The sequence below is a fragment of the Pocillopora damicornis genome, chromosome 12 (assembly GCF_964200805.1).
Source record: "Pocillopora damicornis chromosome 12, jaPocDami1.2, whole genome shotgun sequence".
In the NCBI taxonomy this organism is placed as follows: Eukaryota; Metazoa; Cnidaria; class Anthozoa; order Scleractinia; family Pocilloporidae; genus Pocillopora; species Pocillopora damicornis.
This window is the reverse complement of record NC_142681.1, coordinates 2,103,686-2,122,851: the sequence shown is the minus strand read 5'-3', so window position 1 is coordinate 2,122,851 and position 19,166 is coordinate 2,103,686. Positions and strand designations below refer to the sequence as shown.

The 19,166-nt window shown below is 38.4% G+C and overlaps 1 protein-coding gene across 2 annotated transcripts; it reads right to left on the bottom strand.

The window, feature by feature from the left end:
* Positions 1-643: 643 nt before the first annotated feature.
* Positions 644-19,112, bottom strand: LOC113665492 (uncharacterized). 2 transcript variants are annotated; one of them, XM_027181194.2, is made up of 31 exons: positions 18,747-19,112; positions 15,989-16,939; positions 15,749-15,836; positions 15,205-15,297; positions 14,673-14,719; positions 13,731-14,249; positions 13,014-13,077; positions 12,795-12,936; positions 12,018-12,065; positions 11,375-11,464; positions 11,182-11,294; positions 10,593-10,914; positions 10,166-10,297; positions 9,597-9,671; positions 8,871-9,044; positions 8,462-8,521; positions 8,285-8,368; positions 7,874-7,975; positions 7,065-7,244; positions 6,387-6,506; positions 5,947-6,056; positions 5,520-5,589; positions 5,226-5,324; positions 4,687-4,758; positions 4,579-4,604; positions 4,435-4,489; positions 4,241-4,297; positions 3,803-4,042; positions 2,733-2,783; positions 2,408-2,503; positions 644-1,514 (listed from the first exon to the last, which is right to left on the bottom strand). In XM_027181194.2, the coding sequence occupies exons 2-31, from the start codon at positions 16,914-16,916 to the stop codon at positions 1,449-1,451; spliced, it is 4,323 nt and encodes a 1,440-aa protein (XP_027036995.2). In that variant the 5' UTR covers positions 16,917-16,939; positions 18,747-19,112; the 3' UTR covers positions 644-1,448. The 2 variants fall into 2 exon arrangements, with proteins under 2 accessions (XP_027036995.2, XP_089046743.1); XM_089190617.1 differs by lacking the exon at positions 15,205-15,297.
* Between the last annotated feature and the right edge of the window lie 54 nt (positions 19,113-19,166).

Here is a 19,166-nt window from a genome sequence, read left to right as displayed (position 1 = left end):
TTGATTGCCATTGCCGTCAACTCTTACTTGTACCCGTATGAAGCCGAAGCCCATACGTACATTAAGACACCTCATAACACTTTGCATGTTTTGTGACGTCGTTTTGGAAATGGCAGTTTCCTAGTTTTCGTACTCACTCCATTTTCATGTCGTTGTCAAACTCCTTTGGTTTTTTTGAGTGATGAAGAATTCAAAAGGAAACCAAAATATAACATACACAATAGTTCATTACCCTTTCCTCTGACGAACTAGAATTAAAGTATGAGGTAACCAATCCCTGTCGAGGAACACGAGAAGGGGTAGCGAAGTACTGATTTCATCAGTTGAGGGGCGGGCGGGGGGCCTTTCTTTGCCATTCTTTGCGAACTGACGACTTTGCATATTTCACTCTGGTTTCTACAATTCCTTATAGGTAAACCTAACGTCCTCATACGACGTCTTAATCCTGTCCAAATCTCAAATTCTACTGGGGCGGCAATGTGTGATCGCATTTTTTGACAAGGACTTTTTTCAATGTTTTGAGCGAAGCGGAGGTCGTCATGTTACTCACGCTTTCCTGAAAACGCAAAAAATGACAGCAATTCCGCAGGCCGCAGTGATTTGGAGGGTTTTCAAGCATTCAAATAAATTGATCACTATGTTGTAAGTACACGCCTTTAATAAAGTACATTCTTTCGTTAGCTTCACTAACTTTTCACTCTTTTCTGTACAAAATCTTAAAGTTAAAATAATTTCCACACTCTCATTTAAAGTATATATTAAGAACATAACAATGTGTTACAAGTTGGGTATTTACATGTATGGCAGTCGTAAAAAAAGTAACTGTCTCTGTTTGTTGACTTGAGGAAAACTCGTATACTTTGGCCCGGTTTTTTGGTTAGTTATGAGCGAATGAGGTCTTCATTTCGAATATTCAAGGCCGAGACACGAGGCGACAAATCGCAGTGATAATTTTAAAAAATGCGAGAAAGTCTCTGTAGCTGTAACATAATTTTATGCCTAAAATACGTCACTGGTTTGAGTTTGGTGGCTCACTGCGGCTAGTTTTGGAAGTAGTATACAATACATGGTGTATTGCAGAGACCTGTCGTGATCATATGTCATCGGGTGTGTTCTGGCCTTAATAACTGAAAAACATCGAGGAACACCCTTTTACCAATCAGAACATTCTATGTAAAAACTTCAGCGAATTATACTCAAGTAGTCAACCTTCTCTGAGTTTACAAATGGCTTAAAGAGGTTAGGCTGATAAAACAAATGATTAAGATCTCTCAATCCATTGTGATAAACACTGAAAAGATCGATTGGTAAAAATAACTTCAAATTTCGAAAAACACTCCAAAAAAATATAACAAACATTTGACAAAAGATACCCCCTGAATGGATAATAAAAGCTTTATAACGTAAGTATGTGAGACTATTTTAAAATATTACAAGGGCATTTTGTGCTATCTTGCATTGTCAATAATTTTGCGTTGTAAGGCAGCGTAAGCTCTTTCCAGCTTCATGTTTTCCTGCAAAATAGAAAGATAACTATTAAAATGGGTAAAATTTGCGATTGGTACTTAAAGGGTGCATCAAGATTTATGAATGGAGTCTTCGCTTACTCTTATCAACAAGTCGACTTCAACCAACCATTTTCTAATTTCGTGTCACGTGCCCCATTTGAAAATTCAACATGGCACCCCCGATATGTGATTTTCGTTTCAGCAGAGTTGTGCAACAGAGACGTTATCACAGAGACGATGTAGCTTGAGCACTTGCAACAACAGTGAGTAGCAAGCAAGGATTTTCGGCTGAAGTGACAGCTAGTGGTATGTAATCAGGTTATTTTTCTAGAATCAGGTTGAGAAAACCCGAAGTAACATTAAGGAGATAAGCCATATGTTAAGATTCCAGGTTTCCACCGGCGAAACGCGAAGTGTTATCTTTTATTGGCACATCATACATTGAATATGCCATTGAACAAATCAAAACAGGTACAAAACGTTGCAACTTTGCACAACATTCTTTTATTTGAGCCTGAAAATGTTTTACGAGGTTGCATATTACTAGTGTCAATGGCGGCTGTAGCGTAAAATAAAAGAAAAAAATATTTCATTCATACAAGGTTTTAGTTCAAATTTATAGAAACTTTGGTTTCTTACAGCGGATTTAAACTCTGGACAACCAAATGACAATTTCAGGACTAACAGCGCGGAAACACTAAAATTCTTCAACGCTATGTCAATACAAACACTTGACAAACTATCGTACGGAAGAAAAAAAAAACTTTGAAACGGAGAGGGAACTGTATCAAGGCTCGTAAGAACAGCCAAAACCGAGTGACTAAACGTCTCAAAGAACCCCAAGCTAAATTAATAGACGAAGCGCGCCTGATTTTACGTAGCGTTACATTTACGGTTACCTTGGTCGCATGCGTGAGCATTTTTTGTAGCTTGGTCATCTCCATCATCTTCTGACTCAACATGGCTGCGTTTCTTTGGGCCTTGTCCTCTGTTGTCTGTAGCGGAAACACAAAGTAACATCACATAAATACTGCAATTACAATAAGAACAAAAGGCTGATCTTGCGATAGGGATGGTACCCTTTCGAGATAATAAAATTTGATCAATTCATCTTTTCCATGATGACATTCAACGAACTCCCTAATATTTAGGAGTAGAGCCTGATGGACAAAAAGTTTACGGAATAGACAGAAGCAAAGATGAACGTTGGAATCAAATATTTACCTTCAGTGCAGCGAGAAGTCTTTTGTTTTCTTCAGGATCGCCTCCGTTGAACTGTACGAGAACCAAATCATACTAATTAATGAAAAGTTAAAGAAGAGAGGGAGAAGAAAGTAGAGACGGAGGGACGAATGGAATTTAAGGGCCGGCAAAGAGACACACGTCTAAAATGGTGGCCAGTTTCTTGAGAGTCCTGATAAATTTCCGAACCCGAAGCCATGATTTAAATCTAAATCTGAAGAAAGTCAGAGCCGTTCTTAGCTCCAGAACTGGTCAAATTCTGTATCGTTTACGTAAAATGTTAGTGATCTGAATTTCTCTTAATATCTCTTTGTTGGATAAAGACACGATAAGGGGAAGAAAATAACCAACAGGACGGCTCTCTGGCCTTTCTGGTCTGTTATTAACCCTTTAACACCCAGAAGTGATTAACATGTAACTTCTCCCTATAGTATCCATACATTATCCAGCAAACAGGTAATGAGAATACTCCAGCTTATCAAGTAGAAGTTTTTAACTTGATCAAACACCAAATTCTTGTAACTATCCTACGAGGAATTGTGCAGTAGCCAGAGAGGAGAATTAAGAATCAGATCCCGGGAGTTAAAGGGTTAAAAGGACTTTTCAGTTTCAGGGAATATATGAGGTTATCAGAAATAAACTTCGAGAAAAAGATAAGCTATTGCGATACTATCTTATGATAATTTGGTTTAACCCTTTAACTCCCAAGATCTGATTGCTAATTCTCCCCTGTAGCTGCTACACATTTCCTTGTAAATTAGTTATGAGAACTTGATGCTAGATCAAGATAGCAGCTTCTAACTGATAAGTTTTAATATTCTCATTACCTGTTTGCTGAAGAATGTATGGATATTGTAGGGAGAAGTTTTATGTTAATCACTTCTAGGAGTTAAAGGGTTAATCAAATGAGTTGATAATATAAATTGGCCACCGTAAAGAGTTTCTGAAGCTGACGTTTCGAGCTTTAGCCCTTCGTCAGAGCGAGATTGAAACAGACAATCGTAATGGGCAGAATACCCACTTGGGAGACGTGTACCTAGATAATATCTTACCGACTCCGTTGACATCACACTACAGTGACTATCATTTAAGGACTCGTTCTCAGATGACTTCCGCAGACTGTCATTTTGCGCCCGCAATTGTTGCACTCTGCCTTGTAAGTGTCGCAAAAGACGCGCCGTGCTAGAGTCCTCCCCAGGCCTCGGGCTTGGAGTCGTCGAACTGAGACTGGTGCCAACGCCACTCTCAGGAGGAGAGGAAGTCCCGTTTACCATGGGGCTGCCAGCGGGAGTCTAAGTAAATGAGATGATTTTTAGATGAGAGAGGGGTAACAAAAAAAATGTCCTCTGTGCGACACGCAATCGATCAGTATAAAAAATACAATGCTATGCAATCGAAACATCACGATCTTCATCGGAAGCAAACTTTGAAAAGCCAAGAGACACGATAATATTCCTTTCTTATTGCTATTAACAAGAAGTTGCATTTACCGCAGCCTTTGCGTGCTTGAGTTCCCTCTCCAGGCGATCTATGGTCTTTTGATATGCCTGAGATAAAACAGAGAACTAATTGAAGCTCATTCCCAATTACAGCTATCGGTGTCAAACTGAAAGAACTCAGTGCGCAAACTCGCAGCGTGACCTAGTAGCTGATTTATCGTCACACAAAGTGATCAATTACCCACCGTTCTCTCTGACTTGATCTGTAAAGCATTCCTTTCACTTTCCTCTTGCAGCTGCCTGTTGAAGAGGGAAAACAACAATCAAGCAATCAAGCATTGATTTTCCATTTCAAAAACCTTCACAAGGAAAGGAAAAAGTTTTGTTACCTTTTCGTTCTGGTTATTTCTTCGTCCTGAAACGACAAAAAGAGAGAGAGAGAACATCAGAAATCCTAGAAAGTCGAGATTAACCAGAATGTTTGATTAAATTCCTACCTTCGCAATAAGCGTCTTTTTGAACAGTTGCACTTGTTGAGGAGTGAGGTCTCCGTTACTTGGTTGCTGAAACTGATTGAAGCAACGTTACAAAGTAAATTGGTTGTCATAAATTTACCTCATTGAGTGCAGTTGTTAAGCAATCTTTATGCACCTCGTAAGATTGCATACTGAAAAAAAAAGTTTTTGAAGTCCAATACTTTCCTAGCTGATAATTAGTGATTCAAAAGTCTTTTCCTGTAAAGCGACAACGATAATGACATCAACTGTCTCTTTACTGCGATATGATGGAATTTTTTGGGGCAAGACTTTGAATCAGACGAGATCGAGTTTACATACAAGTTAGAGGTTTACTTCATCAGCCAATGGACAAAATTTGATCTTCCAACTCACTGATCTGAACGCTGAGTTCAACATACATTTCCGTTCTTAATACATCTAACGATCTGTCACACTTCTGACATGTTTCCTCCATTCCCCACGATCCCCATTCCTAAGGGTAAAATACATTTTGCCGAGCTCTCCTTAATGATAAATACCTGTTTCTTGAGGGACAGTTCTCTATTGTTTTGCTCCAGCTCCTTACGGGCTTCAATCAAATGCTGTCGTAACTCTTCATTGTAAGAGCGCAGATTCAGCTGTAATTGAGTTAAAAGAAGAACAAATCTTAAATTAGCCTGCTTTGCAACGCAAGGAAATACGGAGCACGTTATTTTCATGACGAGAAGGAAAATACCAAAGCAGGTTTCGTTAAGCAGTCTTCGAACGGAAAAAGAGTTTTCAATGAATGTGGTGGTAACGTTTTTCAACAAATCTACAACTTTATTAGTTACCAGCGCCTCCCGGGCAGGACTGTCAGTGGTTGAGCGAGGACTTTCACCAACATAACTGTTTGACAAATTCCTACAAGAAAAAAAAATTGGCTTCAGCTTAGAAAGAAGTATTCTAAAATTACCGAGACTCATTTACAAATGAAACCGATTAGGTATTGAACATCTTAGCGGGATTTTCGAGTTGGTATGATTGTTCAGAGTAATTCAGGATTGCAGTGGCTTCTCTTTGCAACGTTGTGAACGTTCGTCAAGAAACCCTGCGTCACTCTTTCAACCAATCAGATGAGCATTAGGCGGTAATGTTACTCTCTAAGCCCTCATTGGTCACTTGTGCTTTTTATCTTTGAACTGATTTGCTGGCGGGAATATTTTATTTGGCTTTAATTTCACGACCCGGTCAAAATGCACTCTCCTGATTTGTAGTTACCTCACAGGGGTAGTGTTGGCAGAATCTCCAAGCAACGCAGCCGTTTTCCGACACTCCTCTGTGAGTTCCATGGCGGTCTCTTTCTCGGAAGTTTCTGCCAATGAGGTCAGCTAAATAAATCAAACAAATGATCTGTTAGTAATTACCAGGTTTATACAAATATCTCCTTTTTCCATTGAAAGTTTTCATCGATAAAAGGATATCGTCACTTCTTTGTCGAAAGTTGTGTTGAAAGGCTAATGTACTGTATGGGCCGTCTGTCGGAATATATAAAAGAGTGGGATCAATATCAGTATCTGGGCAACTGCCCACCTACCCCTCCCCTAACTCAACAACAGTCAATTGACAACAAGTTAAGGCTACTGTTGGGTTAGGGATAGGGGGAGGGGTAGGTGAACAGTTGCCCAGATGCTGATGGGGATCCCTCATTTCTCTATTACCTCCTGTATTTTATCCCTCATCTTCACAATCTCTTCTTTAGCTTCACTTCTAACATGAGCCACAGCGTTCACTTTTTCCTGTTCAGCCTGCAGGTTCAGTTCTCGCAACCGTTCAATTTCCTGTAAGGCAGGAACACTGTGATCAAACAATACCAAAATTGCCTCACAACCAGAGTTTAGAGTTAATAAGCTGAGAGTACGCGATCAAATAACATTCCTAAAGTCCGTCCAAAGTTAAGGAGCTAAATCATCGGCGTCAAGAGCGCGCACAGTTTTCCCGGTTTTCTTCGTAACACCCAAATTCAAAGTTTCTAGTTACCGAGAGTAATTATACCCGTAATTTACTGCGCCAGAAAAGTTGTCCTTTGTTGAAGGAGTTGCATCACTATATTTCGAGTGGGGCTTTAGATACATGAAAATGATTGTTGATTAAAAGAAACTGATTCAATGGGTAAATAAAGACCAAAGGAGCAAAAGAAAAAATAAAAGGGAACACAAATGGATGGCAATGGAGTAAAGGGGCACCGATTCGAAAGATTAGGCATTTTTTGAAAGAAACAGAAGCGGCGATAAAGCTCCTTAATTCTCTGAGCCCCAAAAGTGTGAAACGCCAATCATGATGTGTCAACACAAATGACTCTGGTTACTGGCAGTGATAGACGACTTTCTTCCACCAACCCTTTTTATTTTATTGACTGAAGCATTAAGGTGATGGTGCCCTTGTCTCTCAGCCTCCAGTTCCTCTCTCACTTGCTTCAGCGCTGATTCATATTTGTCGCGTATTTCCTCCAGTTTGGCCTGGTGCCGAGCGCGCTCACGGTCTGTTGACTCCCGTTCCTTTTCCAGAGCATTTCGAATCTGCCAGAAACAACGATCAGCCATTACTCATAATTTTTTAAAAAATATTTTAAGGAAACAGTCCAAAGAGCCTGATGACAAAAGATCCACATCATTCTTTCGGCGTTCCACGACCGTTTTAGTTTGTGTAATTACACGCTTGATGCTTTTGACATTGCTAATCATGGTAGTACGCAGGATGCTAATCACATATGAACCTGACATGCGGCTCAGTAATTTCATCGAGTTCTGTTTAGCTCATTAGTGGAGCATCAGTCTACAAATGCCAAAGATTTAAGGTTTGAATCCTTGTCGTGCCTTGATTACTCGCGTTTTCCCGCGCTTTGCGCAGTTTATTCGTTTTTCTAATTGGTTCTCATTAATATTTCCCTTTTCTGATTGGCTGTTGGTTTTGGTTTTACGACAGTCAATCGAAAGGCGCTTTACATGGAACCTTCTAGAGCTGAAGATCATCTACGACGGCTAGAATAGGAACAGATCTTACTAGCCATAACTTTGAAATCGTGAGGGGTACCATCAGGTTTAAAATTAGAGAGCATTGAACCTTGGCTTATCATCAAGAGTAACATAAAATCGACGTGTTGCAGAGTACGCTATGTTTTTAAATTGCAATCTTTCTGTAAACTCACATGCTCCTGTGCTTCGTTTCTCATCCTCTCTCCCAGTAATCTTGTGGCGTCTTCTTGCTGACGAACCAGGCCCCGCAACATTACAATCTCATCATCTTTATTCTACCAGAGAAAGGAAAGAGTTCCAGGAAATCTTTTGACGGGAACTTGTAAGCCTTTTATTCAGTCCGTTTCAGCGGAGGTCGAAAAGGGATTCCAAATGACTTCATTGGCCTTTGGGTCAACAGTGACAGTGGTGTATCGACGATTTCAACTAGCTCAATCGTGTAAGTAGGACTGACCTGGCCTTACTAGACAGCTACAAGCCCTCGGTTGTCGTACAAGAACTTAATAATGCCCTTCTCTAACAGAATCGCTAATCGTTCGCTCGATTCAGTTACTCGGATATTTAACGGGGTGTCTTCTGCTCACCTTCATAACTTGATTGAGCTCTTCAGACAGAGAAGCAGACTTTTCCTCGTGTCTTTTCAATTCCAAAACTTTCTCTTCTAGGAGCTGAAAGATTGAAAACACGCTTCAGTCAGGAACAGATTACAGGCAAAGCTACTTCCACCAACAATTCAATTCACCATAACAAAATCAACTAACCTGCTCGGTTCTTCTTATCTTCTCGTGAAGAAATGTCTCTTTTTCGTTCAGAGAGTCAATCTGAAAATAATTCAAAGATTGTAACCCATGAACAAAGATCGACGACACTTTATAGCGATATGAGCGCATTTCGTTAAATTTGCCCAAGCTATATAAAAGTTGCTCTTTTTCTGTTCAATTATGACCCAAGAAGAAATGTTTCGTTGTTGGTTTTCGTGGAGCTTCCCGCGTTTGGCATTTATTGGCCCACTACGTTCTAAGTAGATGTACGTTAAACTATATAATTTTCAACAAACCAGAAAATAAGAAAAAAACTGTTATTCGATTTCACAAGATTTTTGCATGTTTGCTTTACTCCAAGCATTTACATTTTTGCGGGCAGTGAATCTTTATTTAAAGATTCATGTACCTCAATTCTCAAGGACTTGGCGTGTGTGTCTTGTTTTGCCAAGTTCTCTTTCCATTCGCTCTCACAATCAAATAACTTCTGTTGTTCTTGGAATACTTGAGTCTTGAGTTTTGCTATTTCCTCCTCGTACTCTTTCAAGCTGCTCTGTAAATGAGTTATCGTGTGGTCTTGTTCCTATGATGAAGTAAAACGTCGTTGCGTACAGCTATCCTGTAACAACTCTCAAATATTATCGTTTCCCCGTTCTTGGCTTTCAATAAGTTACCGAGGCCTGATAGCAGCGCAGCAGAAGAGGGGAGGTCTGGGTGGGGTCGCGTGCCTCGATCACTACGCCCTTTCTCCGCCCCCTTCAAACAGCCTAACACGTACAATACGCTAGCTATGATCAGACGAGAAGCCTCAATGCCGAGAGGGCGGAGGGTGAAGGAGTTAATAGTATAGGAAACAAAAGGAAAACAATTTTTTCACGTGCCGTGTTTTTGGCGTAGGTGTGACTGACTTTCGTTCGATATCTACGCTGTTTAGAAGAGGTGAAGATTCTAATCATCACTGTTTGCTTTAACATCAAATTCTCAGATTTTAAGTCAAATAAACGTTGAGGCAGCCATAAAGTGGAATAACTATCTAGATCCTATGATTGAAAGGGTTCAGCTTTTCAACACCAGACTAGTTTTCTGCGGAGAAGTACTGGACCATGTTTCTGATTGGATAGATGGATAACTATACCTGTAACTTTTTATTGAGTCCTTCTGTATCTCTTCGATTTTTTTCACGCAGCGTCTCCAATTCCATTTCTTTTTCCTGTGCAACAACAACAAAAAATAAATTTAAAAAATTTAAAAAAATAAAAAAACGGACAGAGAAATGGTCTTTCATTTTGTATTCTAGACTCAACCAGTGATAATCCAGCAGGGAGAACGAAAGAAATGGCAATGAAACATCCCCTTCCGGAAAATAAAATAATAATAATAATAAACATTAAAAGGTTTATACTCCTGCAAACTACATTGTAGGCTGCTACCCTAAAATTTTGTAACTTTTGAGAAGTAGTTAACCCCTTTCACCCAAACATCAGTATGCATATTCTCCATACTGTTCTCTACAAATTTCGTAACGTCCTGAAAAGGGGATTTTTAAAAATAGAGAGCTTTTTTATTTCGAGCTCATTTCCTCAATTCTCCTGGCTTTAATGTTTGATTTAAGGGTGACATTGTGAAGAAAGATTGGATGCCAGTCACTCTTAGGGGTTGAAGCATTAAAAGGAAAGAAATGTTGGCTTCCGTGTTATCACTCACCCTCGCAAATCTGTTTTTTAGCACTTCGACTTCCTTTTCATGCATCTCTTTTGATTCATCTTGTAGTTTATGAATGGCATTGATTCTTTCGTAGTGAGAATCCCGAGCCTTCTGACGTTCGTCTTCAAGTTGCTATAAAAAAGGAGAAGAAAGAAAATGTATCAACACAGCAAAAGATCATATTTGTTGTTAATGTGGCTCTGACGATGACTTCCACTAACCACTCAGGTTTCCAAAACGGCAGTTACTTTCCCCGACAAAATTCCTTTTTACGACTCATCTCACCCTAGCGATCACAATATTTGACTGTTTGCTTTCTTACGCGAAATCGACTCCGATATACTTCACACTTAATACAACACTAACTCACATACCACGCAAGATTTTCATCTCTTCAAAGCTGTATTATGGCAACATTTCCACCAACCTGTTTGAGTTTTTCAACACTGTCTTTCGATGCTCGTTGCTCCTCTTGCAGTTGGTCTTGAGCCAGTCTAAGCTTTTCCACATATTTCTGTTTTTCTTGAGCAAAATTGCTCTCAGCGTGTTTAAATTGAGATCGTAATGACTCCACTTCGCTTTGAATTTTATCTTTCTCTATGCTCAGCTCTAAGACTTTCAACTCGTTTCTCTTTTCGACTTCAACAACTTGTTTTGACTCTTGTTTCTGTTTAGCGAGACAGTTTCGGAGCTCTTTGATTTCATGTTGGATGTTATCTCGCTGTAGTTCAAGGTCCATAAGTTGAGATCTGTGATGTACAACATATAAAATAATGTGTCAGACACGACACGAGTAAATTAATTTTCAATGCGTCGGCGCCAGAAATACACCCGGAGGACGCTAAGCAAAGAAAGTGAGTGTCCACTTCCCCCACCACTCCCCTCCCGCGGGGCTTACAGAACCAGGATAAGACCAACCTAGCCGAGATTGGAGCCATTTGTGGTTACGGTTTATTAACACGTTATAACCTTGATAAACCAAAATAAAGTTAAAGCATTCGACAAACAAAGCTTGCCTAGTTTTGGTTGCTTGTTGCCTGTACTGTTCCACCAGATTTTCGGAAGAGTTGACTTCAGCTTTATTACGTGTGATCGTTTCTTCAAGAACTTGAATTTCTTGTATAGCAATCTAATTGGAGGATAAGATGACTCTAGTTTAGTAAGGCCTCTTCATTGTCTCTATTCTCTTTTAAAAAATCAAAGATTTACCTTTTTTCTTGATGCAGCTTCTTCGAGCTCAAATTCTACATTTCTAACTTCCTGTAAGCTTCTGTTAAGCTTTCTTTCATTCTCCTGCAACTATAATAAAGAACAACCTAGATCCACTTCAGAGGAGAAGGAGTAAACGTCAAGCCAGGACTACATGTGCCTCAGAAAAATCACCGCAAATCAGCGACTGCTTAATGATGTACAGATAGACAGTCAACCTTTTACACTCTATGATCAGTATGTTTATTCTCCAAACTGTTCTCCATACATTTCCTTAAGGGTTGACAAGAAGAATTTTTGACAATCAAGAGTTTCTTAAGTTTGTGATCATTTTCTTTTTTCTCATGACCTTAACGTGTAAATTAGGGGTAAAGTTTGGTGGAGAAATTAGACTTTACTCAGTATGATCCTCCCATGCCTCACATCTACCAGAGGAGGAGGCAACATAGAGATACATGCCAGGGTTCAGTTGTTCCAAGGGTGGATAACGCTATCCAATGGATAAATCACTATCCAGCGGATGAGTTAAAAAAAAAAACCAACTGCGCAAGGAAAGAGAACTGTTCTTGAGTTAAATCAACATTCTTTTTTTTTTTTTTTTTTTTTAAAGTTAAAGAAATGGAATTTTCCTTAAACCTCTTACCTTAAGCATTATCCTCTGGGTTTCTTTTTGCACCTCCACCTTCTCTGCCTAAGAAATTGAACATACTTGTAATATTTTTTTATTAGAGTAATGGCTGTTCGGAAACCTTTTTTTTCATAGAGAGATAATGACATTGTGCTTTTGGTGGGTGATGCAGAAAGGAATGATGTATCAAGTAGGATTAACAGGGAAATATGTGACTAAGTGTACTGAGGTATTTCCTCTTATCCTGGATAAGTTTCTATTTCATTTGGGAAAATCCCTCAGCATCTTGTAAGGTTTCTCTGACAGATTGCTGGTACCATTTATATTTAAATTTTAAACCTGGTTTCTTTATTCCTTTGTTAAAAGCCTTCTTCAGATAATTTTCTCTATTTCTTTTCAGAACATCTTATCATCAAATTGTAGACAAAAAAAGTTAAATTGAATTTTTTTCAAAGCTTTCAGATCTGAAATCATATTTAACACTAACCCTGGGTTTTCTTCACCCAGCTTTAAACCTGGCCCTGAGTGGAAAGGGGAACTGTGAGTATAAAATGTTTGGCTAAAGAACACAGAAAGAACCCTGTTGCCGCTTGGGCCCAGACCTCTAGATCAGTAATTCATCCCCTTTAGTTATAAGGAACTCAAAAATTCATTTGGTCTCCTTGACTTGTTACCTTTAGGTGTTAACTATTTACAAAGCAGGTAATAACAACTGAGTGCGGGCCCTTGTTTCCATACAGGAACCTGAATATCAAAACTAGTAGATATTCAATTCTAAATGGTTTAACCCACCTGAAAAGCCTTGGGTGATGAAAAGACAGGCTCAAGTTTTTGGTGAGGAGTTGATGTCATAAATCCTGCAGGTGCTGGTCCATTGTCCTGATAGTCCAACCTTCTGGAACTCTTACTATCAGAAAACTTCTCAACATTAAACCTGCAAACCCAAGGACAACAAGAACCCTTGAGTACAAAATGGTTTTCTAGATGGAATTTATAGGCCATCATAATTACCGCTGCTCAGTCCTGTTCCTGTGTGGTGATGAAAAACTTTCATCTGTACGATGATGAGATGTCCCTGCAAAAAATGTGTGTATATGTTATATAGTCAGATGTTTTACCACTGAGCTGTATAAAACTTGTTAGTGGTCTCAGTCATACCCTAAGTTCATACATGTCAAGAATCCTGCATACAGATCCAGATCTCCTGTGTGTGTTTAAAGGCGAATAAAGGGCTACATCTAGCTCAATTAGCACAGGTGTAAAAGACAGCCAACTGTTGGTTAAGCAAACTAGTGCTCATTTTCTGTTGTGTACAGGCACCCAGCGCACTCACACCCCACAATGTTGCGATGTTAAAGTTCTCTTACTTCCAGGGTGTGTTGTATGGGGTAGTAATAAGCTATAACATGCATATGAATAAGCTGAGTTATGTATGTATTTTAATTGGTGCTTACTTGTGATCTATAGAAGGAGATGCATACACAATGTCACCATTAACAACCTTTTGCTTCTGTGTAAGATTGTATGTTACCATGTGTCTCTTCACAAATAGATCACAGAAGATTTCAAAACATGGTAAGAACATCAGCAAGTCAATTTATTTTTTGGTGGACACCACATTTAGATGTCATGTGTGATCTCTAACTGAACAGACGCAGTCAGAAACACAAAATATGTTTGTTGATTATATAATGATGGCTGCATTCCATAACCTACAACAATCCTCACCTCTCTGCTTTGATGAAGACTGTGATTTTACTCTCTGTTCATAATTATGGACAGTTTCTCTGCCTAACTCATCTTGATTTTGCACTGGTATCATCCTTCTATTTTGAGTATAATTCATCTCATCATTGTGATCATAATAATAATCTCTTTGCTCCTCAGTATTGTCACTAGCGTTGTCATCATCATCATCATAGTTCATTGCTGCTCTAAAAGCAGAGGTCTCCTTGATAAACTCACCATCTGTTGCCACACGATGGTCGCGCTGCTTAATTTCTTTCGATGATGTTATTTCATCTCTAAATCGCACCTCTTTACGTTGGCTAGTTGATCTATGTCCTCTAGCTGCTGTTGACACACTGGACTCAAAGGAGCTGCTTTGATCTGTTAAGGTCCCACTGTTCTGTTCCTCTGTTCGTGACTGCACTTGTGGTGAAATGGATTGTTGAAGAGAGTGCTGTGTAGCGCTACTAGTGTGACTGGGAGTTCTCCTTTCCTCAAGATGACTGTCAGATCTAGAAACTGTTAAAATAGGAATCTTGTAAAACAAAATATGTTTGAATCAAGTCAAGACTGATGTTTTCATAACAGGTTTCATGATGAAGTGACAGCCTCATCTCAAACATTTCTCTATCTTCTTTTCTGGGTCTGAAAATTTAGTCCAAGATTTTAGGTCCCTTTGATCAGTACAATGGATGTTTTCCCCAAGTTTGAAGAAGCTTTTTACTTTGCCTTTGCCTCAAGTTAACTTTTCCAAAAGTTGCTCACTTTTTAACTTGTTTCTTTCTGAAGTTATCGTTATCATCATCATCATCATCAGCATCATTTTCATTCAAGTGCACTAGTTAAGTCTGAAAATGGTCCACTCTTTATCCAGCAAGCCAGGAGAATTTGCTATAAACTAAAAATAGTCTAAACCTTTAACTATACTCTGTACATCCTTACCTTCCTGGACACTTGCTGATCCTGACACAGAACTCTTAGACTGACCACTACAAGAAATCATATGCAATCAACTGACTACCCACACATATGAGTAAAATTATGTGGTTGCTCTCAGAGAAATCAAAGGTACTCAGAAATAGTTGCAAAACAAATAAACATTTTCTGATATCCTGGGCTCACAATTGTAGAGTATTGTTAAGTTCCAGCACACTCTCCATCCAACCACTCCCCTGTCCCTCTTAGAGCAAGATTCCAGACAACTTGGAGTTAGTGGATGATTCAGAATCATAGTCCAGTTATTAGACAGAAAACCCTAACACTGTTAAACCTGTTAACACTAGCTAAATGCTAAATTCCACTGACTGGTAGTATCAGTCAGTTTGTCTCAGTATTACATATTATCTTGGGAATCAAAGGGTTACTTTCTCACTAGGCAAACCTTTAACTTCTTAAAGTCAGTAAAATAAATCATCAGAATATTTGTAAGTATGTTATTAAACAACTGTTAATGTGCTAGCATCAGTTTTCTTACCCAACTTTCAATGTCCGCATGTACAAGGGCTGTCTTTTCACAATACGATTATCATTATGTGTAGAGATGTTAGTCGACATGATTAGCTCATTTCTAGATCAGAGTGATGAGAAGTTAAATTCAAAGAATCAGGAATGGTTAAATACTGGTTACAATCTCTTTCTTGTACTGAATTCATAACAAAATGCCAAAAACTGTTAATGGTTTAAACCCAGGAGTAATGCTTAATTGTGTTACCACTCTGCCATGATTATTACAAATGATGTTGAAGAATGATATAAATTTTTAACTGGACAGAGTATTGATTGAGTTTCCTGAAGCCAAAATGAAAGAAAATGTAATGGCCAATCGGCAAGAGTACAATTATTACAAGGAAATAATCAAGATTCTGACAAAGAGTAAGAACACACTAATGGTCTTGAATGTGGGAGAACATGAGTTATCATGGTTTAAATAACTTGAGTTTTGTTTCTGATTGGTTGTGAGTGACATAAAGCAAAACCAATGTAATCCTTGATAAGCAGTTTAAACCAATCTAACTCACCTGGAGGAGCTGTAGTAATTATCCACCTGACCACCAAACAGCTTGGATAAAAGTTCTGCTCCTTCTCTTACTTTGTCATCAAAGTATTCTGTACATATTAAAACATTTTCCGAAGTTAAAAGAATTTCTTTCCTTTCCTCTTTTGTAAGATGTCTGCCAAACAAGCTTGGACATATAATGCTGAATGAATTAAGCAGATTCTTTTAGAGGAAGGAGATAAAGCTTTGGAAAGTTACTCACCATTTGTACCAGCATCATAATTCACAGCTAAATTAAGTTCCTTGAGCTTCTCAGTGAAATCCTCCTCATCCTCATCCTGCCCTGCCATCAGATCTTCAGTTGCCTCAGACATTTGACTTTCTAAATCATTTGATTCTGTTTCTACAAACTTTTGCTCACCATTTACTAATTCTAATGATATCTCTGAGTCAATTTCCCAGTTGTTCTGATTGCCAGGAATATAGTGTTCACGTAATAGTGACCTACCAAACTCAACTTGCTTTCTCTTTGCATTTGCTTTGTCTCTTGATGGGGGAATTAATTGTGATGATTTGTATGGTGATTCAGACTTTACTGTTGGACTACCAATGACATTTTGATGTGCTTGAATTGATTTGTGACTCTCTGGTGACTGAAAGTTACCTACACCATGTGGATGCTTGGAAAGGTTATCTGGAACTTGTTTCTTGCTTTTTGGTGTCCTTTCACCATCTTTATTGTATCTTGCTGGTTCTGAGCCATAACTAGTCTGAGGTGTTTGCCCCTTTAAATTTTCTTTTGGCGCATAATTCTGTCGAGGTTGTGACTTCTTATCTACTTTTGTTTTGATGTTACTCTTAAATGATTCTTCTGCAGAAGATTGCTTTGGTTTGCTATTACCGGGTGATCTTTTTATAACATCCTGTCCTTTCCCCGGTTTAGTATTCCTTCCCTTTCTTTGTGGAGATCTCAAATTACTAGAGTTAACTTGCTGTAGTTTTTGAGATGAACATTGAGGTGACGAATGGTAGGATTTACCAACAGATAATGGGATTTTTACATTTTCATGAGCATGGATGACATCATCATCATCTATTTCCCTGATAGAGACATTCTGACCAAGAAGAAATTCTGTATCATCACTGCATATAGATATGTCAGAGTGTCCACTAGTATCTGCATCCATCATAGCTCTTTTTCAAACAGAATCATCTAGAAGAGAACAAAATCATAGCCCTGTATGAGTCAAGCTATCAGCCATCATTCAACCAAACATCAATAGATTTTTCAATTTTTTTTTAAATCTGTTGGTCACCAATTGACAATTTTCACCAAAATATTAGTCGCCAAATATATTTTTCACTTGCTATGGCCACCAAAATGGTTGCAAAATGGAGCACTGTTACTATTAAGTGTTACGTAACGTAATGAGTGTCAGAAGACCTGATGTCTAGAAGAAATGCAGAAGAGTTGTTGCCTACAATTCTTTAACTGTCAAGATCTGATTGCTAATTAGCTATGAGAATTTGCTACTGAAGATAACAACTTCTACCTGATAAGTTTTAATATTCTCAATACCTGTTTGCTGGATGATTTTCATGGTTACATTAGTGATGATAAATAATAAACCCTTCTCAAGCAGTGATTAACAGTCATTGGTAATTCAGTAACATGTCATTTCAGCCCTCAATAAAGCATCAAAGGATGGTATAAATTAACTGCATAGGAATTTATGTCTAGCATGGCATTGTATATATAGAGTTGTGCCAGTGCACGGTGGAGAGCTATATAAATGATAACAATGACTTAACCTATCTATATAAAGCATGTCTAGCAATTCTTAGGTGAGTGGAGGAAATAATAATCCTTCAACTCAAAAGCTCTCAGAAAATACTGAATTCAAACATAATTTGCATATGTAGGGAGTACTGTCTGCCAAAGTGACTCCAAAACAATGGCACTGTTTGCACTTCAATGATTTTAACTGACTGCTATCATGAACAGAACAATAGTTTTCATCAACAACTAGATTTAAGTGATAATAACTTGGTTTAAGAGCCAGAATGATTAAATTTATTAACCTGTTAAAGCCATCTTTGTAACACCAGTGTCATCCATAAAAGTTAAATCTTCATACAGTTGTCTTGGAATTTTATTGTTTTTACTTTTACAAAAATTAAGATTTTTTTCTGGTGATCAATTTAAAAGCCCTTTAGGCAGACCCCCTTGGAAATTATCCCACAGACACATCAAAATAATTAAAATTATACTAAATATATTTGTCTGAAAATGTATTATAAAATTTATCAAAAAGCTTAAGGGTTTTGTGAAAATTAATTGTTTACTTAAAGGGGTTTACTATCAACTTGTTATTTTCAAATAGTACACAAGTTTTAGCTTTTCTTCACTACTGATTCCTTGATGGATGGTTGACCACAAGGGAAAGTTAGTCAAAATATCATCAAACAAGGAAACTCTCGCCTTATGAAATACGATCAGATATTCAGATATATAACGACGTAAACATAACTACTTAAATTTCTATGTGCCTGACTCGTGAACGCGTGGTAATAAGTACTAAGTTGAGACGGAGAAAGATTTAGACTGCTTTAAGAAATGAGGTAAAAATCTTGTTTGATTACTTCGTTATTTAACAAATCACAAACAAACGAATTGTCGTCTGTTCAACAATCAGAATTCTACAAGTACTATGGGTCTCAACGTCCATGAAATTGGATCCAAGCGCTCCAGCTGAAACGATCGAAATGCAACAGTAGTAATAATTACTCTGGAGGGTCTTGTAATTTACAGCTTAGTCAATCAAACTGTCGATTTATCAGATAAAAATCTTGGAAATATCAAGTATTTTGCGGCGAGTTGTATTGTTCCCGATGAATTAGCGTGCTAGCACTAATTGGGGTAGAAACGAACGGGAAGCCAAAATGTACTAAAAGCTTGTTCAAGAGCTAGAACAGACTTCCAACCTCACCACTAGACGAAGCGAGTTCAGTTTACTTACCTAATTTCCCTGTCTCGATGGTTTAAGGCAATGCTTTGTTCCGCTGTTCAACGGCCAAGTGCTATTGAAAGTAATTTGAAGAGTGTAAACGCTTGGTTACCACGTCCCGTTCGAAGACAAGCTCTTGAGCGCGGGACAGATGTTTGCACAAAGAACGGAACAATTCACCACAGAGATGTCATGTCAAGCCCAGTGGGAGTCTAGGATCAGCTACCCTTGGTTGATCAATGAATCAATTTCTTTACAGACGGATAATTTGTGACTTTTTTTCAAATCGGGGAAAAGTACCCGCCACTATCCACCAGATTCGTTGATCGAAGCTGTCAGAATCAATCAAGTTTGAAACACGATAACGAAAGGAGAAGCACTGGGAATGAGTTCATTTTTCTAAGTAGGGAGGGGAAGGGTAAATTTGGTATA